The 20,374-nt window shown below is 43.5% G+C and overlaps 2 protein-coding genes and 1 long non-coding RNA gene across 5 annotated transcripts in view; 2 read left to right on the forward strand and 1 right to left on the reverse strand.

Moving 5' to 3' along the window:
• The window catches only part of LOC310669594 (uncharacterized protein), a 570,356-nt gene that overhangs the window by 48,278 nt on the left and 501,704 nt on the right, over nt 1-20,374 (forward strand). The gene's annotated exons all lie outside the window — the stretch shown is intronic.
• LOC310669713 lies at nt 838-20,372 on the reverse strand. 3 transcript variants are annotated; one of them, XR_014507298.1, is made up of 4 exons: nt 20,170-20,372; nt 18,242-18,455; nt 14,481-14,627; nt 838-4,431 (listed from the first exon to the last, which is right to left on the reverse strand). It is a non-coding gene; the product is annotated as an uncharacterized lncRNA (long non-coding RNA). The 3 variants fall into 3 exon arrangements; XR_014507299.1 differs by lacking the exons at nt 838-4,431; nt 14,481-14,627 and adding an exon at nt 16,035-16,727; XR_014507300.1 differs by lacking the exons at nt 838-4,431; nt 14,481-14,627 and adding an exon at nt 16,035-16,727 and having other exon boundaries at nt 18,112-18,455.
• LAMC3 (laminin subunit gamma 3) overlaps nt 7,839-20,374 on the forward strand; it is a 66,089-nt gene continuing 53,553 nt past the window's right edge. Inside the window, exons 1-2 of the mRNA XM_083423364.1 lie at nt 7,839-8,400; nt 19,157-19,461. Of these exons, the coding sequence (XP_083279490.1) occupies nt 8,028-8,400; nt 19,157-19,461 (678 nt within the window). The 5' untranslated portion in view covers nt 7,839-8,027. The remainder of the gene's footprint in view (nt 8,401-19,156; nt 19,462-20,374) is intronic.

Here is a 20,374-nt window from a genome sequence, read left to right on the forward strand (position 1 = left end):
TTTCCAGTGTTGGATAATGGAATGTTGTGCTGTGATGAGTTCTTTAGATACTACATTATTTTTATTTTTATTTTTATTTTTATTTTTATTTTTTTGTATCTTGGAACACTGTTAAAATAAAAAGATCAGGTGTGAATTCAGTTGTGTTCTTCATGATTGCTATTAGCTGTATGTGAACCAGGGACCAAACAACCTGTATACAGAAACAACTCCACCATAAATGTATATTTGTCCCCTTAGCGTCATATCCACACCAATATTAGGGGCTTATAGCTGATGTGATGTTGGGATGGAGTCCTATACCATCTATACACAGGGTGGGCCAGAAATACTTTTGTAGTGTATTGCATTGGGCCAGCAGGCTGGTCACTGCAATCTCTTAGAATCCCTGGAGGCTTCTCCCTCTGCTTTCTAAGATATATTCTATCCCCAAACAGGACAACATCATCTTATATTCTCAGGATAGGCAAAGATTCTTATTTATTTTTGGAATCAACTTACTTCAATTAGTATTAATACCATACTGTATAAAATCCCACCACACTGGGCAAAATCCAAAGATTATGCATTGCCTTGAGTTAATTTAAAACTAAATGAGTTAATTTAAAACTAAATATTATTTTTACTGAAACTGCAGTGTTTCACACATTTTGTGTTGCAATTGTCTTTGTGTTGCACATAAACTATACAATTGCATAGTTATCAAAATATTTCCAGTGTTGGATAATGGACAGCCTTGCTACGGTTGGTAAGAAAGTGATGAGTTCTTTAGTTTTTTAGGTTTTTTGTTTTGTTTTTTTGTATCTTGGAACATTGTTAAAATAAAAAGATCCGGAGTGAATTCCGTTGTGTTCTTTATTATTGCTGTTAGCTGTATGTGAACCAGGGACCAAACAACCTGTATACAGGAACAAGTCCACCATAAATGTATATTTGTCCCCTTAGTGTCATATCCACACCAATATTAGGGGCTTATAGCTGATGTGATGTTGGGATGGAGTCCTATACCATCTGTGGAAGATTCTGAGTGAAAGTTCTTTAATTTTTGCAGACACTGACTTGAAGGGTTTGTTCGTCCATATGCCTTTCCAAATTGAGTCTTCCGTTGTTACTTTTAAATCATATTCCCATATCAACTTTATGCTAGACGAGTCCCCAAATTGGTTCTGTATTAAGTGACCATAAATTTTTGATACTATTTCCTGGGTAATCCTCATTACCTAGTGGCACCTTGGATCATTCAAAAGAAGTTGCATGTAGTTTAACTTATCAGATCCTTTAGTAAATGTTTAATTTGTAGAATTTGAAGCCTGTTTAAAGTTAATTCCCATTTTTAGTACATTTAAAGTTACTGGTCTTACTCCTGTAAAAAAATCACAGTCTGAAATAACCTAATTTTACCCTGTTCCTTATTTTAGCTTCTAAAGTATAATCTTTCAGACTGGCAAATGCCTGCAGAGCAGTGAGCAGTGAACAACCTGGGGAGATTCGACTTTCATTTTTCCCATTTCCTCAATTTAGTTTGTAAATATGGGTTATTCATTCAGGCAGTAATTTTAAGGATTAAGGTTTTTGAAAGATAAAGCACATAGCAGACCTAGGCCTATTTGTTTTTCTTCAAACTGATCCATTTCTTACCATCCTTCATAATCATGAAACCTAGCTGTGTCTATAGGAATGCATCATGGTATACCGAGAGGTTTGGTAAACCCCAACCACCTTCATTAAAAATAAAAAATAAGATTTTATGGGCAACCATGAAGACTTAACTTGAAATATGAAACAATTTTAGTTTGCCATTTGGAAGTTGGAAAAAAGTAGGGAGGACCCGAAAGAGGAACAGAAAACAAGGAATTAACATGATATGTACTGCTGCAATAGAGCCTAAAATGGAAACGTTAAATTTGTTCCACTTTCAAAAGTCCATGTTCATTTTTAAAATAATGGGATAACTCAGTTTAGATTCATGGTTCATGATTTTTAGAATCGGCACACTCAAGTCTCTAAATGCAGAGCAGCACATAGGTGTATTAAGAATATGACAAGTGTGTATTTGAATCAGTGGCGGAAGACTGAAAAACATCAGCATTGATTTTCCAATGTTTACTTTTAAATCTGCCACTTCAGAAAAGGATGTTAATTCTTCCTTTAATGCACAGGCTGACCCCTTAGGGCCTTTCATCATCACAACAATATCTGCATACATTGTCAACAGGTGCTCCTTGCCCTCTCTCGGATATCCTTTTACATGTGGATTAAGACGTAGGATATTAGTGAATGGTTCAAGAGAGAAGGTGAGGAGCAGTGGGGACAAGGGACAACCTTGTTTTGTCCCCCTCCAGATTGCAATTGCTGAGGAGTCTGTTATTGTTAGGGCAGCTGAATTATTTGAATAGAGTTTAGCTATTGCTGTAATAAGGTGATTGCCTAGTTGTCATGTCTGCAAAATGTTAAGAGATAACAGAATTCCAGACCATCAAAGGCTTTGTAATAATAATAATAATAATAATAATAATAATAATAATAATAATAATTTATAATATATTATTTATACCCCGCCCAACTAGCTGGGCGCTCACTCTGGGCAGCTTCCAACAAAACATTAAAATACAATAATTCATCAGATATTAAAAACTTCCCTAAACAGGGCTGCCTTCAAATGTCTTCTAAAAGTCTGGTAGTTGTTGTTCTCTTTGACATCTGGTGGGAGGGCATTCTACAGGGCGGGTGCCACTACCGAGAAAGCCCACTGTCTGTTCCCTGTAACTTTGCTTCTCGCAGTGAGGGAACCGCCAGAAGGCCCTCAGACTGTACCTCAGTGTCTGGACAGAACGATGGGGATATACAGGGGTATACAGGAGCGCCTAAGGAACATAAAGCCAAGAAGAATGGTTTGGTGAGGCACTGTGAATCACATTCAACAAACGGTCTTCTGGTTTAATCCTGCCCCTGTGGCAGTCTATCTCCTGGGGTAAAATCCTAAAAGCTCAACAACCTCAATTCTAAAAATGCTCAACAACTTCGGGGTAAAATCATAAAAAAGCTCAACAACTGCAAAACTGCAACTGGTCAGCCCTCACACGTTTACTCCATCAAATCTGGCCCTCTTTGGGCACCCCTAGGCGTAAAATGAGTTGCAAGCCCATCGGGTCAATGGCTCTTATTATACAGTACTTCAGTTTGTTAAGAGCTTGATCAATTCTTCTGCAGAATGTTATCTTTTGTTGTGCTTTCTTTGTTAAAGGTTTGATACCACATCTTTTCACTATTATTATTATTATTATTATTATTATTTTAGGTAAAGGGTTATTTTGGTTATATAAAACTATAAACATATTTATAAAACTCCATAAACATATTGCTAATCTGATTTTAGTCATGACTGAAAGTGCCATATTTAAGGTGCATATTTAAGGTAATTGTTTATGTAAATTGCTTTCTTTTGCTAGTTGTTCTCCCATTAGGACAGACTGTTCCTATCACCACTGTTTTTCCTGTTCCTTTTTTAGCTGGTGGGACTGGCCAGAGGCGGAGCTAGCTGCTGTGCACCTGGGGGTGGGGCGAGCGTCCCACGGGGGTGGGGTGGCAATGTCAAAGACCCTCCAAAACTGGGAGATGCCCTTCTTGTGATGATGCCCACAAAGGAGAAGGTAAGCCATTTCCCTCAAAGCATCTAAGGTGGCCATGAGGACAATCTTTAAAAATTAATCTAACCATGACAAGGTTCCCTATGTTTCTAAATCTTGAGGGATAGCAAAAGAAGCAGAATGCAGAAAGAATTAGGAATCCTACTTACACTTTAGATGAAGTGTCTCTTCTTTGCGTTAGAAAACATTTTTGCTTACTCACAAACTACCTCTTCTCGCCTGAACTATAGTTGCTCTTCCCAAAGTCCTTATCCCAAAGTCACTCAGCAGAGGGACGTGTCACAATGGAGGACATGACACCGTTACTTTAGCTACCTTGTTTAACAATGGGCATTGTTCCCCATAATATTTATTTTTCAAATATATCTTTCAGTAGGTTAAGCAGTCTTATTTCATTTATTGAGAAAAGATCTAGAGCTGGCTCCATCCAGCACGGTGCATTTCTGGAAAGGACAGGAAACACCTCACATACACACTTTTCAACATGGTGGGGTCACCAAGGGAAAACACTTCTGGCCTAGATTACGCCTGCTGTTTCTCACTTAATAGTTAAAAATAACCCTCTCAACACCCTGTAGTAATCTTTCCAGTATTATGACTTCACCTTTAGGCCTCCTTAGGCTGCAAGGAAGTGAAATGTTATGAGTTTGTGGGTGTCAGACTCACCTGAGTTTCTGGGAGCCAGACAATGAAACTCTGGACACTGAACATCTGGGGAGTTGATAAGCCTTGTTTAAATGTACCCAGTGCTTCTTTTTGGGGGGACGAAGGAATATGCATGAATCTAACAGGAGAAAAAAATTAAAATTTTAAAACTAAGGGGCAGTATTTCAATATGAGTAGGAAAATTACTATTTTTCATCATCACAGCCAGCAAAGAAGTGTAAAGTTAATGAGGACTCTGTAAAAACAAAAGATGTTGTGTAATATAAGCTAATGCATGTTCTTTGTACTTTTGTCTATTTACTGTATTTATTTTCCCTGAATTGAACTATAAAATGGTGATTTTCCTGAGTCAAAATGAGAGTACCCCATATCATTTATATAGAAAAAGGGGAGAGAACTAAAGCATTTACCATTTCAAAGGAATGACCAGGCTACCCAGAAAATGCAATCAAGTAAGGCGTTATCAAGCATCCTGACAGTCAGGAGAGAGGCAACACTCTCTCTCAGATTTCTGCTGGAGACCGTCACCTTCTGTGATGCATGTATGATGTTTTGGGGGGTGGTCTTGGGCTACAGGGTGGGCAATTTCAAAAGTCTTTATAGGGGCTTGCGCAGCATTGTTCTGAGTCTTTCCTACCTCCATGGAAGGAGGGTAGGAAACTGTTGCAACAGAAAATAAAGATCTGCCTTGCTTTCTGTGGATCTTGTCTCCTCCATCCATTCATCTTTAATGAAACACGGACTTGGGGGACTCAGTTCCTTGGGGAGTTGGGCAGCAAAACCCAACCCTATTTTTTTCTATAACAGGCCCACACACCAATGGGTGTTCTACAGGGATGTTCACTTTGAGGAAGGGTAGAGAAACCCCCCAATTTAACATTCTTCAGCAATACCTGGCTCTTTTATCTCCCTGACAAAATAGGCACTCACCAGTCAATCACCCACCTACCTGCTGCCCAGCACTCTCCTGCCTGAGCTGACAGAGATGGTCTCAGGGGCTGTGTTGAGAAATCCCAGAATGCTGGTTATGAGGGACTTCAACATCCATGCTGGCTCCCTGCTATATTCTAGAGCTTAGAATGAGAAAACAGGCTGGAAGACGGCTTGAACGCAAGTGGGGGGAAACTCTGGTTGTATGCAATTGAATACTGGTGAAGTGAAGACAGCGAAGAAGCTTTACTCTGCTGCCTCCTTTGCATCCTCATTGTCCTGTCCAGCAGAGCTTTTCCAGGTAGCATGGAGCCTGCCAAAGTCTGGCCCGAAGAAGGTGGCAGAACCAATGGCAGCTTGCTGTGACTTGTTTGCAAGGCATTTTGAGGATAAAATTGCTTGCATTCACCAGGATCTTGACTCCGCTGTTACAGTAGATTAATCTCAAGGGGCCTTGGTGGATTAACATTCTATGTCCCTTTAAATATGCTTGTGGGAGTGGGGCTTATAGGTTTGCTTTGGTTTTTTCCTTGTTTTTATTATGTTTATTATTATTACATTAAACAGTCATGTCTTCCCCCAAATAATTATGGGAGCTCTAGTTTTTTTACATGTGCTGTGAGTTGTTAGGAGAGCCTTAATTGCCCTCTGAGAGTTACAATCTCAGAGTGGTATAAACAATCAATCCTTCTTCCCAGGGAACTCTGAGAACTGTAGCTCTGTGAGAGGAATAGCGGCCTCCTAATGACTCTCAGCACCTGTAGCAAACTACAGCTCTCAAAATTCTTTAGGGAAAGCCATGACTGTTTAAATTGCTATCATAGCTGTTATAAGTAATAAAACTGCTCCTTTCCCCTTAGGGGGTACCCAAGAGCCCATATAGAGTCCTTCTGTAGGTAGGAGAAAATAACAGAGACCAACCAGAGAATATTGAGAAGCAAAGCAGCTAGTAAGCCTGATCTTTATTAACTGTTGCAACAGGGTGCCCCTTTCACACACAGGAGAAGGAGGAGGACCCAGAACCTGTGGGAATGTTCAGGTGTGCAGCAGAGGATATATTGTGAGTTTATATCCTAATCCAACTTGTGCTAACAAGTTCCCAAAGTATCAGCAGAGTTTATAGACATTCCCCTTTAAGTTCGCAACGGTAACGTCTGCACAGGTTTGCTAGAACCTCTATAATAATTACTCTGGTAATTTCCCCTTTGTTCCCTCCCTTTTATAAAGACACGACACAGTCTTTATAAAAGTATAAAAGAGTTTACTCACGTTCTGTTCACAATATGATCCCAGAAGGCAGACAGCTTTAAAAAGGTTACATACATTCAGAATCTATCTTATACGAAGATAGTCCTTATCTCCTCTCTTGGCTGGGAGCCAAGAGAGCATCCTTAGATGTTTCCTCATCGAAGGAAGATGGCAGAGAGAGAGAGAGAGAGTGGCTGGCTGCCCTGTGCTTTTATCATTTACCTGCACAGGTGAGGCCACACCCACCTCTGGTCACATGCAGAGGAAGTCCGTCCCAGGAAGTTTACCTGCTTGCTGGACTGACATCCCTCCCCATGTTCTAACATGTACACTCTAGGAATGTTGTCATTGACTGCTCCTGTGTTTACATTCCACAGAACCAAGGTGTGTCCACCCTTACATAGACATTTTTAATTGCCCAGCCTGGAGTCCAAGACCATCCCCAGAAACATCATCCATCCATCCATCACAGAAGAGGTGTAGCCCAAGACCACCCCCCAGATATATTAAATAGTGGGTGGACAGAGCAGATGACACTGAGCTTTCTCCAAGTAGTTCCTTATAAGTAAGCTGGAACTGAACTGAACAGCAAACCATTCAGCCGGCCTGCTTTTATAGGCAGTCGACTGTCAACATTGTAACAACAACAACCCAGGTTTTCCCGCCTAAATTAACTGACGTGGACCTGAGTGAAAACTATATACACGATACCCCTGGTGGCCAGGGTGAAAACTTCAATACATAACAAGATGCATCATACCTACATCACAGAAAAGGCAGTCTACAGCAGAAATCTGAGTGCGTTGTTTATCTCCTGTCTGGCAAGTTACTTGATTGCATTATCTGGATTTTGGCCACTCTTTTGTTATTATAACTACTTAATTCCTGAATCTAGGTCACAGGCTCACACCCTGTTCATATCTTGAATGTGCCCTGAAGACAGGATCTGTGAGGAAAGATACAATGGGGAGGTTTCCCACTTTGACCTGGCAGAGAAATATTTGAGGTCAATTTGTTCAGGACCTAATCTGTGGGGTTGCAGACATGTGGTTTATATATACAGTTATGAACATTTTTTTTAATATGACCTTAAAATTCTTATAACAATAGCACTTTAAATTTATGGAGTGGATGTGGCCTTGGAAAGTTGCTAGTACCATAAGATATGCTGCCTCATGAAGGGATTTATCTGAGCGCAATAAAAGATTTTGGTTCTTTACGGGCCTTTTCTCTAAGTGTCCTCCCTCCAAAACAAACAAACAAACAAACAAACAAACAAACAAACAAACATCCAGTCCCCTTCTCTCTTTCTTTGATCCTGAGAATTTTGGTAGGCCATTTTCACCCAGACCTACAAAATAACCTTTGGATGTGGAGTGTGACGTTTCCATCTCCGTCCACAAGATGGAACTGGGAGAGAGAAGATCTGTGGGATTCTCTCTGCTCAGTCAGAGGAGGAGAAGGAGGGAATTGTGAGCAGCTCTTTAGAGCCTGGGATTGTGTCAAGACATTTCAGTGGCTTCTTTGAGACTGATCATGGCTGGGGTTATCTGGTGTCTGGCTTTGGTTTGGCTGGGACTGCATCTGACCATGGGGGCCATGGATTCATGCTATGATGCCCATGGACGGGCACAGCGCTGTATGCCCATCTTTGAGAATGCCGCATTTGGGAGGCGTGCACAGGTGTCCAACACATGTGGCTCCCCACCAGAGGATTACTGTCTCCAGATGGGAACACGAGACTCCACCACACTCTGCCACCGCTGTGATGCCGGCAGCGATGTGCTCCACCACAACGCCACCTACCTGACAGACTTCCATAGCCAGGAAGAGCCCACGTGGTGGCAGAGCCAGTCCATGGCCTTTGAGGTTCAGCACCCCAACTCAGTCAATATCACCCTTCACCTGGGTAAGTTAGAGTGACCTTGTTTTTCTCCCTTCTCCCCTCTCCCCTGCAAACTGCAGAAATTATTTTTTAAGATGTAGCAGCCAAACGGTACATTGAAAGCACATTTTTACCTCCAAAAACCCCTGGGAACTGTTGTTTATCCTTCACAGAGCTAGAACTCCCAGCACCCTTAAACTACTGTTCCCAAGTTTCTTGGGTGTGCGTGTGCTTTAAATGAATGATGTGTACACAGCCTTAATTCAGCATCACATACAGGCACGTTGGCAGGATGAAATTCAGGGATGAGTGGGGTGATCTCTCCTACCTATATCTGAAAGGGTGAAACCCTCCTCAGCCACTTTACCTTATTGTTTTTATCTGGGGGTCTCAGCATTTAACCTTTTATTTCTGTTAGGTTAGGGCAATGGAATTATTTAGAAAATCAACTTGCAATAAGCTTCTAAAGTTTCTATTTTAATTCAAATAAACTACCCCATATGTGCCCACTTGATAGCTGCAATCAGCGGAACTGGCACGTTTAGAATTGCCACATAATGTTCATTCCGTGGCTGCAAGGAATGGGATCTTTTAAGGCCTCATTTGCACTATACATTTCATTGCGTTTCACACCACTTCAAACAGAATCCTGGAAAATGTAAATTGTTAACAGAGCTGAGTTTTGTTAGGAGGCCCCTTTTCCCTCCCAGAGCTACAATTTCCAGAGTGGTTTAACAGCCAAGCCCTCTTCTCACGGAACTCTGGGAATTGTAGCTCTGGGAGGGGAATAGGGAGGTCTCCTAACAACACTCAGTACCCTTAAGAAACTACAGCTCCCGGGTTTATTTGGCTTTTTAAAGCACTATGATACTCCTTGAAACCTGTAGTGCAAATGAGGCTCTAGTTTATGGAACTCCCTGCCTATGGATGTCAGATAGGTATCCTTGAATGTTTTTAGCACCTGCTAAAGGTCTTTTGGCGGTTCGAATCCCGTTGCTCGGTCCCTGCTCCTGCCAACCTAGCAGTTCAAAAGCACGTCAAAGTGCAAGTAGATAAATAGGTACCGCTCCGGCAGGAAGGTAAACGGCGTTTCCGTGTGCTGCTCTGGTTCGCCAGAAGCGGCTTAGTCATGCTGGCCACATGACCCGGAAGCTGTACACCGGCTCCCTCGGCCAGTAAAGCGAGATGAGCGCCGCAACCCCAGAGTCGGTCACAACTGGACCTAATGGTCAGGGGTCCCTTTACCTTTACCCAGCCATGTAGTTTTATAACAAACATTTGTTTTTAAATCTGCTGACTTTGCCTATATTTTGATCATTTCATTATGTCAACTTGAATAAATATTTTATACCATCTTATGTAAACTGCATAGAAATAATGGGTGGTAGTCAACTATTTTTTCCTCAGGGTAGACCTGTTAAAATGTTCATTTCTATAGGTTTGCTCTGAGTAAAACGTCATTGAATACCATCCATTTGTTTGTTATCAACGGGTTTGTAAAACACATATCTATGTATAGTACTGTGATTAACAAAATAGGTATTTTATATTTTGGCTTCCACCTTCATCAGATACTCTGCTAAAAAATGAAATTATATTGTTTCCAAAGTGGCAGTTATGGAGCTTTGAGGATGGAACATTCAGATTGGCTTTGTTTGATGAAGCAAAACGATGCTGGTACTATTCTCCATACTGAGGCCTGATAACATGTCCTGCAGTGTGTACATGCAGACAGACAGCTATAGATATAAGAAGTGCTTTTATGGGTGTTGGGGGGGGAATGAGACACTGGTACTCATATGTTGATAAAAGTGCCATGGGTGCCAATGCAAGATCGCTGCCATGAGCAAGAGGTTAGGGCCCTCTGTGGTGAATATCACCACCCAAAAAGCATTGGATATAAACATATATGTATCCAATTTTAGTTTTATTCAGAGCAGACCCAGAGGAATTAATGAACATGACTAACATAGGTCCGTTCATTTTGGCAGGTTTACTATAAGCAAAGCTGAATTAGATACGATCCCTTGCATTTAATATTTTGAATAGCACAGCTGGAAACACTGGTAGATTTTAGATACTGGCAAATATTCATATGGGCTCTATTTCTGTTTTGGAATGCATGTGTTCATGTTGCAACATGTGAACATTGGAAGAACTTGTGGTATGGTACCAGTGACCCATCTAGTGCACTATCCTGTTCTCACAGTGGCCAACCAGACGTCTCTGGGAAGCCTGCAGCCAGAACACTAATTTCACTTGCGATTCCCAGAACTTACGATTCAGAGACATATTGTATAAAGACTAAGAAGTAAACTATAGATAATATTGTAGAGATTAAGACCTAAATCATATTTTAACTGCTGCCACAACTGTTTTGTTTATTGTTATATTGATTGTTAACTTAAACTTAATTTTATTGTGTTTCTGATTTGTTTAGTACGGTATGTGAGTCCGGTCTGGGACCGTAATAAATTCAATTCAAATTCAGAGGCATATTGCTTCCACCTGTGACAGTGGACAATAGACAGCCTGAAAAATTAGCAAGTAATTGAAGTGCTCCTTAAAATAATTGTTGTTGTTGTTGTTGTTGTTGCAACTGAAGTGCTCCGGAAAATAATAGCTGTTGCTGCTGTTGTTGTTAATTTATATACCAGCTTATTCCCTGACAGGGACTCAAGGTGGCCTACAAATAAAAAAAGAGCTAAAAAAATGTGTGTGGTCCAAAATAATTCTAGTGAAAAAGCTTGAAAAATAGCAATAATCAATCAAATAGAAACCCACTGTTATATACTGAGCTAATGGCTTATCTCCGACAAAATAATAATTCCTCTCTGCTAAGATGGAGATGGAGAACCTGCGCTGTCCTCCCTCCACACATTACTAGACTCCAGCTCCCATCAGCCCCAGACAGCATGGCCAACAGTCAGGGATGACGGACACTAACATCCAGTCCAGTAACATCTGGAGGTCCACAGGTTCCCTATTACTGTACTGTCTTACCACCTTTCCCAATATTAACTGACTTGTATATATTGCTATTTCTGGGATACTAGAATTTGTTAGTGAATGTTAGCAATAAATGAATATTGGGCATATTGAAGGGAAGATAACCGCTGCAGCAATTCCCCTGAAAACTGCCACACATGGAAATTCCTGGGTTTAGCCTAAGCAAACTAGTCTGGCTGGGTTGGTTGAATGTAAACCATTATGAAACCAGGGCCAGGCATCCACACATCAAAGAAGGTGTCTGGGTCTGCACAAAACAGGGTTGCAAAGGTAATGGGGAGGAGCCTGAATAGCACTTGGCATCCATCTGTCTCGAGAGACAATGGAGTGTACCTCCAGGGATGAAGCACTGAAGTGACCTCCCGGGGGTGCAAGCCTGGGCAGTGTATTGAGGTCCTGAACTGCCTAGATGAGAAGACCACCCTCTTAAAGGTAAAGGGACCCCTGACCATTAGGTCCAGTCATGGCTGACTCTGGGGTTGCGGCACTCATCTCGCTTTATTGGTCGAGGGAGCAGGCGTACAGCTTCCGGGTCACGTAGCCAGCATGACTAAGCCGCTTCTGGCGAACCAGAACCGTTTACCTTCCCGCCGGAGCGGTACCTATTTATCTACTTGCACTTTGATGTGCTTCCGAACTGCTACGTTGGCAGGAGTAGGGACCGAGCAATGGGAGCTCACCCCGTCGCGGGGATTCAAACTGCCGACCTTCTGATCGGCAAGCCCTAGGCTGTGTGGTTTAACCCACAGCGCCACCCGCGTCCCTAACCACCCTCTTAGCCTTGCCCTAATGCCATACAAGAATATAGAAGGGTGGGGGGAGCTGACAGGAGGTGTTGCAATTGGCTATGTATTCTGGGAAGGTGAAGAAGAAAAAAGAGAGAATACCATCTAGGAGCAGGAGGGCATCAGCTATTAGGACTGGCTGGGGAGCAAGAACAAAGGGGTGGTGCTTAGGATGGCTCTGTCTGCAATGCTGGGCTGCTATGAGAGCCAGTGTGGTGTAGTGGTTAAGAGCGGTAGTCTCGTAATCTGGGGAACCGGGTTCGCGTCTCCGCTCCTCCACATGCAGCTGCTGGGTGACCTTGGGCCAGTCACACTTCTTTGAAGTCTCTCAGCCCCACTCACCTCACAGAGTGTTTGTTGTGAGGGAGGAAGGGAAAGGAGAATGTTAGCCGCTTTGAGACTCCTTAAAAGGGAGTGAAAGGCGGGATATCAAATCCAAACTCTTCTTCTTCTTCTTCTATGAAGGACAAATGTCTCTTGAGATGACAATGCTGTAAGATCTACACCCCCTTAATCTAAACTCAGGTGTAAAGATAAAGGTAAAAGGGACCCCTGACCATTAGGTCCAGTCGTGGCCAGCTCTGGGGTTGCGGCACTCATCTCGCTTTACTGGCAAAGGGAGCCGGTATACAGCTTCTGGGTCATGTGGCCAGCATGACTAAGCCGCTTCTGGCGAACCAGAGCAGCGCACGGAATCTGCTCCGGGCTGCTAAGACTGCCGCTGCTGCGTTTCCCGGGGACATTTGATGGAATCTGGGGACATTCCATGAATGGAATTTTCTGGGGACTTATTCACAAATCTGGGGACTGTCCCCGGGAAACAGGGACGTCTGGTAACCCTAATTATAACTCCCACTATATATTTGGTAACTATAGCAATAGCAACACACATACCATCTTGGTGCCTCTCTAGCTTTGAGCAATTTCATTATATCCTTATATCCTGTTGCCCTCCCAAATCTTGGCTCCATTGCAATTATGGAATGATCTCTGATGACTGCTAAACAAATAAGCAGTAACCGCTCTAGCCTAAATCTCTGAGGACAAATTTTTATGTGTGTGTCTATTTAGCATGGTCTAGATGGCAAAACTGGAGGGGGTGGGTGGAGGGTTGGAGGTTCAAGTGATGGCCATCGAGTCCCAAGAGAAGAGAGGCCCTTCAGGCCAAGAGAGTTTGGAACAGTCTGCTTCTGAAAGAGGTCACTCCTTTCCCAACCCCCTGTGAACGCGCCCACATCTGTTACAAATTGACAGGATGTTTGGACTGGCCATTCTACTTAGGATGAAAGGAGCTGGCCTAGCTCCAGTCTCTGACACCTCTGTTAAACCAGACTTTCCCCCGCTTGACCCAGTACTGTGTTTCAAGGATAAGACAATATGTGTTTTAGAGACAGCTTCTCTAAAAGCCCTTGGACATGACATGATATGGGAGGACGGAGACAGGAATGTGACTATAGTCATACCTCGGGTTGAATACGCTTCGAGTTGAGCGTGTTTGAGTTGCGCTCCGCGGCAACCCGGAAGTAACAGAGCGTGTTACTTCCAGGTTTCGCCGCTTGCGCACGCGCAGACGCTCAAAATGACGTCACATGCATGCGCAGAAGCGGCAAAAAGCGACATGCGCGTGTGCAGACGTGCCGTCACTAGTTATGTTTGCTTCTAGATGTGAACGGGGCTCCGGAACGGATCCCGTTCATATCTAGAGATACCACTGTACTAGGAACAAGCTGGTGTCCACTGAAGCAGAACTTGGTTGTCATTTGTTTCTGTTACTCCTCCCTCACAGAAAATCTGTTCCCAGAGGCCACATTTACACCATACATTTAAAGCAGTATGATACCGCTTTAAACAGAAATAGCTTCCCCAAAAAGATTACGTGAGCTATAGTTTGTTAAAAGTGCTGAGAATCTTAAGGTGACCCCTGTTCCCCTCACAGAGTTAGAATTTCCCTGTGAAAAGGGATTGACTGTTAAACCACTCAGGGAATTGTAGCAGCAAATTGTTTGGGCTTGCCCTGGAGGAACCTGTGGCCCTCAGAGTGTTGCTTGCTTCCAACTCCCATGAGCTCCCACCAACATGGTCAATGGTGAGGGATGATAGGAGTTATAGCCTGGCAACATCTTAGTGTAGGAATGTAGGCAATCTATGAGAGATTGCAATTCCTGCAGGCTCTGTTGGAGGTGGGAGAAGTACACATTGTCCTAGCTGAAGAACAACACATTTTCCGGCAACCGGAACAAATTGCAGTTGAGTCTAACAGTGGCAAAGTAAATACCATTGCTATTTTTAAACAGGATGTTGAAAACTCACCCAAACACACTACCGCCTCCACAAAGGAAAGCCGGCACCTCTATCCCCTGCTCATAGGCTTCTCAGAGTCATCTGTGTGCCACTGATACAACGAGGATGCTGAATTCGATGGCGCGATCCAGACCAGCAAAAAATCCTTATATTCTTCTGAAAGAATCATTAATATATTGTCATTAATAAACAGTAGTATTTAGATAATATTTGGAGTATTGAAGGGGAGATTCCAGGCCAGTGGAAAAATACAGGCTAAGCTCTTTTTCCAGGTCAGGGCCTCACCCGGGATAGAGGCAGTTGACAAGAAGTGTTGATGGCCCATCCCTGAGAACACCTTGCGTCTGTGGTTACTGCGGCGGAGAAAGGTTTGGGATTGAAAATAAGAGAGGAGGCAGACTATGCTGTGAGATCTGCACCTCCTTCATCTAAACTCAGCTGTAAATATGTGTATTTATGTGGGGGTTACATTCTGAACCTCCGTATGCATACGTGAAATCGCATAAAATGGGGAGCACCTGGAGAGTCCTCCTGGCTCCCGAGAAGACCCATCCCAGAGCCCGCAGAGGACAAGCCAGTGGCTTGCAGTTACTACTGCTCTACCCCCACATCAGCTGTTAGGTAGGAGGTCTCAGCAAAGCCCTGCTGTGGCACTGGCTCCTGAAGAGACCATCTCCAGCACCCTAAGAGGATGTCCTCTTTGGGCTCTGGAGAAAGTCTCTTCATGAGCCAAGAGGACCTTTCAGGGTGCAATTACAGCATTCACTTCCAGAATTCTGGCACCGCATATGTGCACAGTCACATGCAAACAGTGCATGTGTAGATGGGAACTTGCCTGTAATTAAGCCATATTTCTTAAAGACACTACAGCCTCCACCACATCTTGATTCTCAACAGAAACACAACCCTAGATGATAGCCTGAAACCCACTGTAATTGTGTGTACCTCTCAGCAGAGATTGGGGTCTTCCCTTCAATGTTCCAAATATTATCTAAATACTACCGTTAATTAATTTCCACCATTCACTAACATACTGTGGTCCTCTAGATCTATTTCAAAATTCAGCTGCTAACCATGAGAGCTAAGGATCAAACTTTGGAAGCAGAATGCGTCTAAATACTAGATGCTGAGGGGTGGGGACACAATATTTGTTTTAAATATTAACAGCAGCCTTGTTGCTCAGAAATCCCAACAAACTCCTTCCAATCAGTTCTGTTTTGAAATCTGTGGTTAAAATCAGTGCAGTTTTGAGGACCACCTGCTTCTTTTTCTGCATGAGTCACTGTTCTTGTTGGGCTCAGAAAATTGACTCATGCAGAGACATAATTCCACTGCATGAGTGGATCAGGAATCCATCAAGCGGGTCTGATTGTGCATCTTGAAGGAGGAGGACACTAGTCGCAAGCATGGGCCAACTGAAAGAACAGTGAAAAACCATGTAGTAGGGCAGTGGGATCACCTCCTCAGTGACTTAATGCTTAGCACCAGCGTTTTTCTTCTAGAAAAAGAGGTACTGGTACTGCATACCCTTCAGTATCTCCAGAAAAAAACTCACTCCATTGTTTTTGATGCAGAAACGCCTACAACAGACATCTCCCCTCATCTGTTCCAGGGTTACTTGCCAATCCCCTACCCTGCCCAAGTGAGGGGCACAGAAAGTCTGTTGGTGGATTCAAAATCTCATCTTTTACTTGCCAATCAATGACAGATGCTGACGTCTACCCTTGCAGTAGCCGTTGGATAACTCAACACATGCCTGCAAGGTTCTTGCATTGTCCCAGCTCCTTCACAGACATTTTTCATATGGGTGCAATTAAGTGTTTGTTTTCCCCACCCCTTAGTCCCAGAATAATTGCCATTTCTCAACATTTTGGATTCATTAGGGTCTCAAATGAGGCTAGCTGATTGTGCCGTCTTTTCTCATTGCAAATAATTTTGCAGCGGGGAAGTGGCTCTTCACTGGTTGCATTTTTTCCCTTGTGGCTGACAAAAGATTTGGTGGTTGTTGTCTTTTTCTAAAAAAATAAAAAATATGATTGCTGGATGAAGGAACTGAGAAAGCCTGTTTCTGCTCACCACAAGGGGAAACAGACACTGTGTCACCTTCTTTCCAACCCAAAAAATGGCTAGCAGTGCACATGTTGATCTAATTCTTGAGGACTATTTTCGGCAGGCTGGCGTCACTGTGCAGCACCCTCAGGCTCTGACGCAGTCCCTTGAAAGGTCACTGAAACTTAGAGGGGGAAATGTCTGTCCCTAAAAGGAAAAGTGAAGTGGATAGGTAGCAGGGCAACTTAGAGGTCCCCGCGAACCAACAGTGGGAATGAAAGGAATTAGTGGTTGAGCTGCGACCTGGCGTCGGTGGCTTTGGCCTTTCACCTGCCGCTATATGTTGTTGTTGTTTAGTCGTTTAGTCATGTCCGACTCCTCGTGACCCCATGCACCAGAGCAAGCCAGGCACTCCAGGCACTACATACTTCCCACCAAATATTTTCCACTGAAAGAATAAGGCCCCACTCTGCACTATACATTTAAAGCACTATAGTATCACTTTAAACCATAGGTAGGCAAACTAAGGCCCGGGGGCCGGATCCTGGCCCAATCGCCTTCTAAATCCGGCCCACAGATTTTCCGGGAATCAGCGTGTTTTTACATAAGTAGAATGTATCCTTTTATTTAAAATGCATCTCTGGGCTATTTGTGGGGCCTGCCTGGTGTTTTTACATGAGTAGAATGTTTGCTTTTATAGTGGTACCTTGGGTTACATACACTTCAGGTTACATATGCTTCAGGTTACAGACTCTACTAACCCAGAAATAGTACCTCGGGTTAAGAACTTTGCTTCAGGATGAGAACAGAAATCGTGCTCCGGGGGCGTGGCGGCAGCAGGAGGCCCCATTAGCTAAAGTGGTGCTTCAAGTTAAGAACAGTTTCAGGTTAAGAACGGACCTCCGGAACGAATTAAGTACATAACCCGAGGTACCACTGTATTTAAAATGCATCTCTGGGTTATTTGTGGGGCATAGGAATTCGTTCATACTTTCCCCCAAAAATATAGTCCGCTGCCCCCCCCCCAAGGTCTGAGGGACAGTGGGCCGACCCCCTGCTGAAAAAGTTTGCTGACCCTTGCTTTAAACTATGGGTTGGCAAACTAAGGCCCGGGCCAAATGCAGCCCAATCGCCTTCTAAATCTGGCCCATGGACGGTCCTGGAATCAGCATGTTTTTACATGAGTAGAATGTGTGCTTTTATTTAAAATGCATCTCTGGGTTTTTTGTGGGGCATGAGAATTGGTTCATTCCCCCCCCCCAAAAAAAAAAAATATAGTGCGGCCCCCCACAAGGTCTGAGGGACAGCAGACTGGCCCACCGCTGAAAAAGTTTGCTGACCCCTGCATTAAACAGCCATGGCTTCCTCCCACCCACCAAATATTCCTGGGAACTGTAGCTTGTTCTGTGTGGTGAGAGTTGTTAAAAGAACGCTACTCCTCTCAAAGCTACAATTCCTAGAGTTCCTTGTGAAGATGGATTGGGTTTTGATACCCAGAACATAAAGTCAATTCGCATGAGGTGACAGTAAGACCTCTGAAGCCCAGCCAGCAGTACCCCACTTTAACAGGAACAAGCATTCTACAACATACCAAAGAATCCTCTGGGAAGTTCTGAGTTTCCTCAGCAGATGAACTGATGTGGGCAAGGGTGTAACTATTTTATTTTTTTGTTTGTTTGTTTTAAACCCACTGATTGCTATAACTGCATTATGGCCCTTACTACTTTAATCCGTTCCAGCTGCATTTTCCATCTCTTGCTGGCACGGATCAGCCCTGATGCCACTGCGCCACGATGCTTTCTGTGGATGAAAGACCTTTGCTTGTTGATTTAGGGCAGAAGAAGGAGAAGAAGAAATAAACATTCACATTTAGATCCAAGAGATAGCAGGGAAAGTGGAACTCTCTGTGTTTTATTCCAAGAACACTAGATGGTCCTGCCGAGACATAGGGATGCAGGAGAAAATTGATTCAGTTCACAGTTAAAGGCAAACTGGCCATAATTTGTACTAACCGTAACTTAGCCATTCTTCAAAATGCTCAAAATCTTGCACTGCAGTTCTCAAACCAAGTTATGGACACAAAAAACTGTAAGTGAGGGTCACGTGTGCAGGAAAATGCATAGATTAGTAAAAATATATTTTAAAAATGCATTATTTTAAGGGAAATTTATTGCAAAAGTGTGTACATTAGGCAAAATTGTACACAGACAAGTGTATTAGGAAATTTTCTCACTAAGATGCTGGTGAATTTTCATGGGGACTTGTTAAAAAAAAAGATATTCACAAAATGATGTGGAAATGTGGAGAAATGAGTTTAAGACTGGAAAAACAAGAAACTGAAATTTACAGATTCTCCTATCCCCAGCTGATAGGTTTTCCAGGAAAGGAATGAGCAGAATGTTCATAAGCAAGGTAATGGTTTTTTTTTAGAAGAGACAATAGGGCACATCAACAAAAAGGTTGTAGCATGGAGTGTTCCCTGTTCAGGGACAGGGTGATGACTAGCCAAATAACAAATCTCCCCTAGGGATGAAGAGAAATTATCACTTTAACAAAAAGAGCCCATCCGAAGATAACAGTGATTAAAGTGCAGCACTTAAGAATACTTGACCATTCTTTATTTTCTCCCCTTTTAGGAAAATCTTATGAAATCACCTACGTGAGGTTGAAATTTCACACCAGCCGCCCAGAGAGCTTTGCCATCTATAAGCGGAGCCATTCTAACAGCCCCTGGATCCCTTACCAGTATTACAGCGCCTCGTGTGAGAAGACATATAGGAAGCCAGAAGGACAGTTCTTGCGACCTGGCCAAGATGAGCGGGTGGCACTCTGTACAGACGAGTTCAGCGACATTTCTCCACTGAGTGGGGGAAATGTGGCCTTCTCCACCCTTGAAGGCCGGCCTAGTGCCTACAGCTTTGACCAGAGTCCCATTCTCCAGGTACAAATCTCTGGGTGGATGGTCCCTTACCACAAGAACAACAGCCTGGTAGTATAATCAGGAAACACTGAAGAACAAACTACAGTGGTACCGCGGGTTACAGACGCTTCAGGTTACAGTCGCTTCAGGTTACAGACTCCGCTAACCCAGAAATAGTACCTCGGGTTAAGAACTTTGCTTCAGGATGAGAACAGAAATTGGGCGGCAGCGGTCCGGTGGCAGTGGGAGGCCCCATTAGCTAAAGTGGTACTGAAGGAGGAGAGGACAGGTTAAGACACCCTAAAACCTGTGTAGTCACACCCCCGCCCCCACCAGGCAGGCCTCAAGCCTCAAGACTTTTCAAAATTACTTTCTCACTCCCCCTTCCCTCCCCTGGGCACAATTCTCTTCCCACCCGTCGAAAAGGCCTGAAAAGGCTACAGTACCTCAGGTTAAGAACAGTTTCAGGTTAAGAGCAGACCTCCAGAACGAATTAAGTTCTTAACCCGAGGTACCACTGTAGAAAGGCACTATGATTTTGTGAAGAACATGTTGCAGAATTTGCCTGCAATAAAAGACCAGCCTGGAGGGGCCTGGCATCTGGAAGGCCACAGGTTCCCCAATCTTGGAACTGTGTTTCAGTTTAACCTCACCCACCCATGCAGGCAGGATGAGGCAAAACGGGAAGCTGCCGGCCTACGAGTGCAGCTCCCCACAAACCTCCCTTACCTTGGTCAGGCAGCAGTGTCCGCAGTGTGATGGTGGTTTCCAGCAAGATTTTGCAGTATACAGGAGTTATTGCGAGATTTTGGTGAGATCTTGAGAGACCTTGCCAGAATCTGCTACTGCCACTTTAGGCTCTCTTTAGCTTCTGCTGCCTGAAGTGGCTGCCTCAGTCAGCCCCATAGGTGGACTGGCCCTGCACCTAGGAAGT

The sequence above is a fragment of the Podarcis tiliguerta genome (assembly GCF_965153285.1).
Source record: "Podarcis tiliguerta genome assembly, chromosome: Z".
Taxonomy (NCBI): Eukaryota; Metazoa; Chordata; class Lepidosauria; order Squamata; family Lacertidae; genus Podarcis; species Podarcis tiliguerta.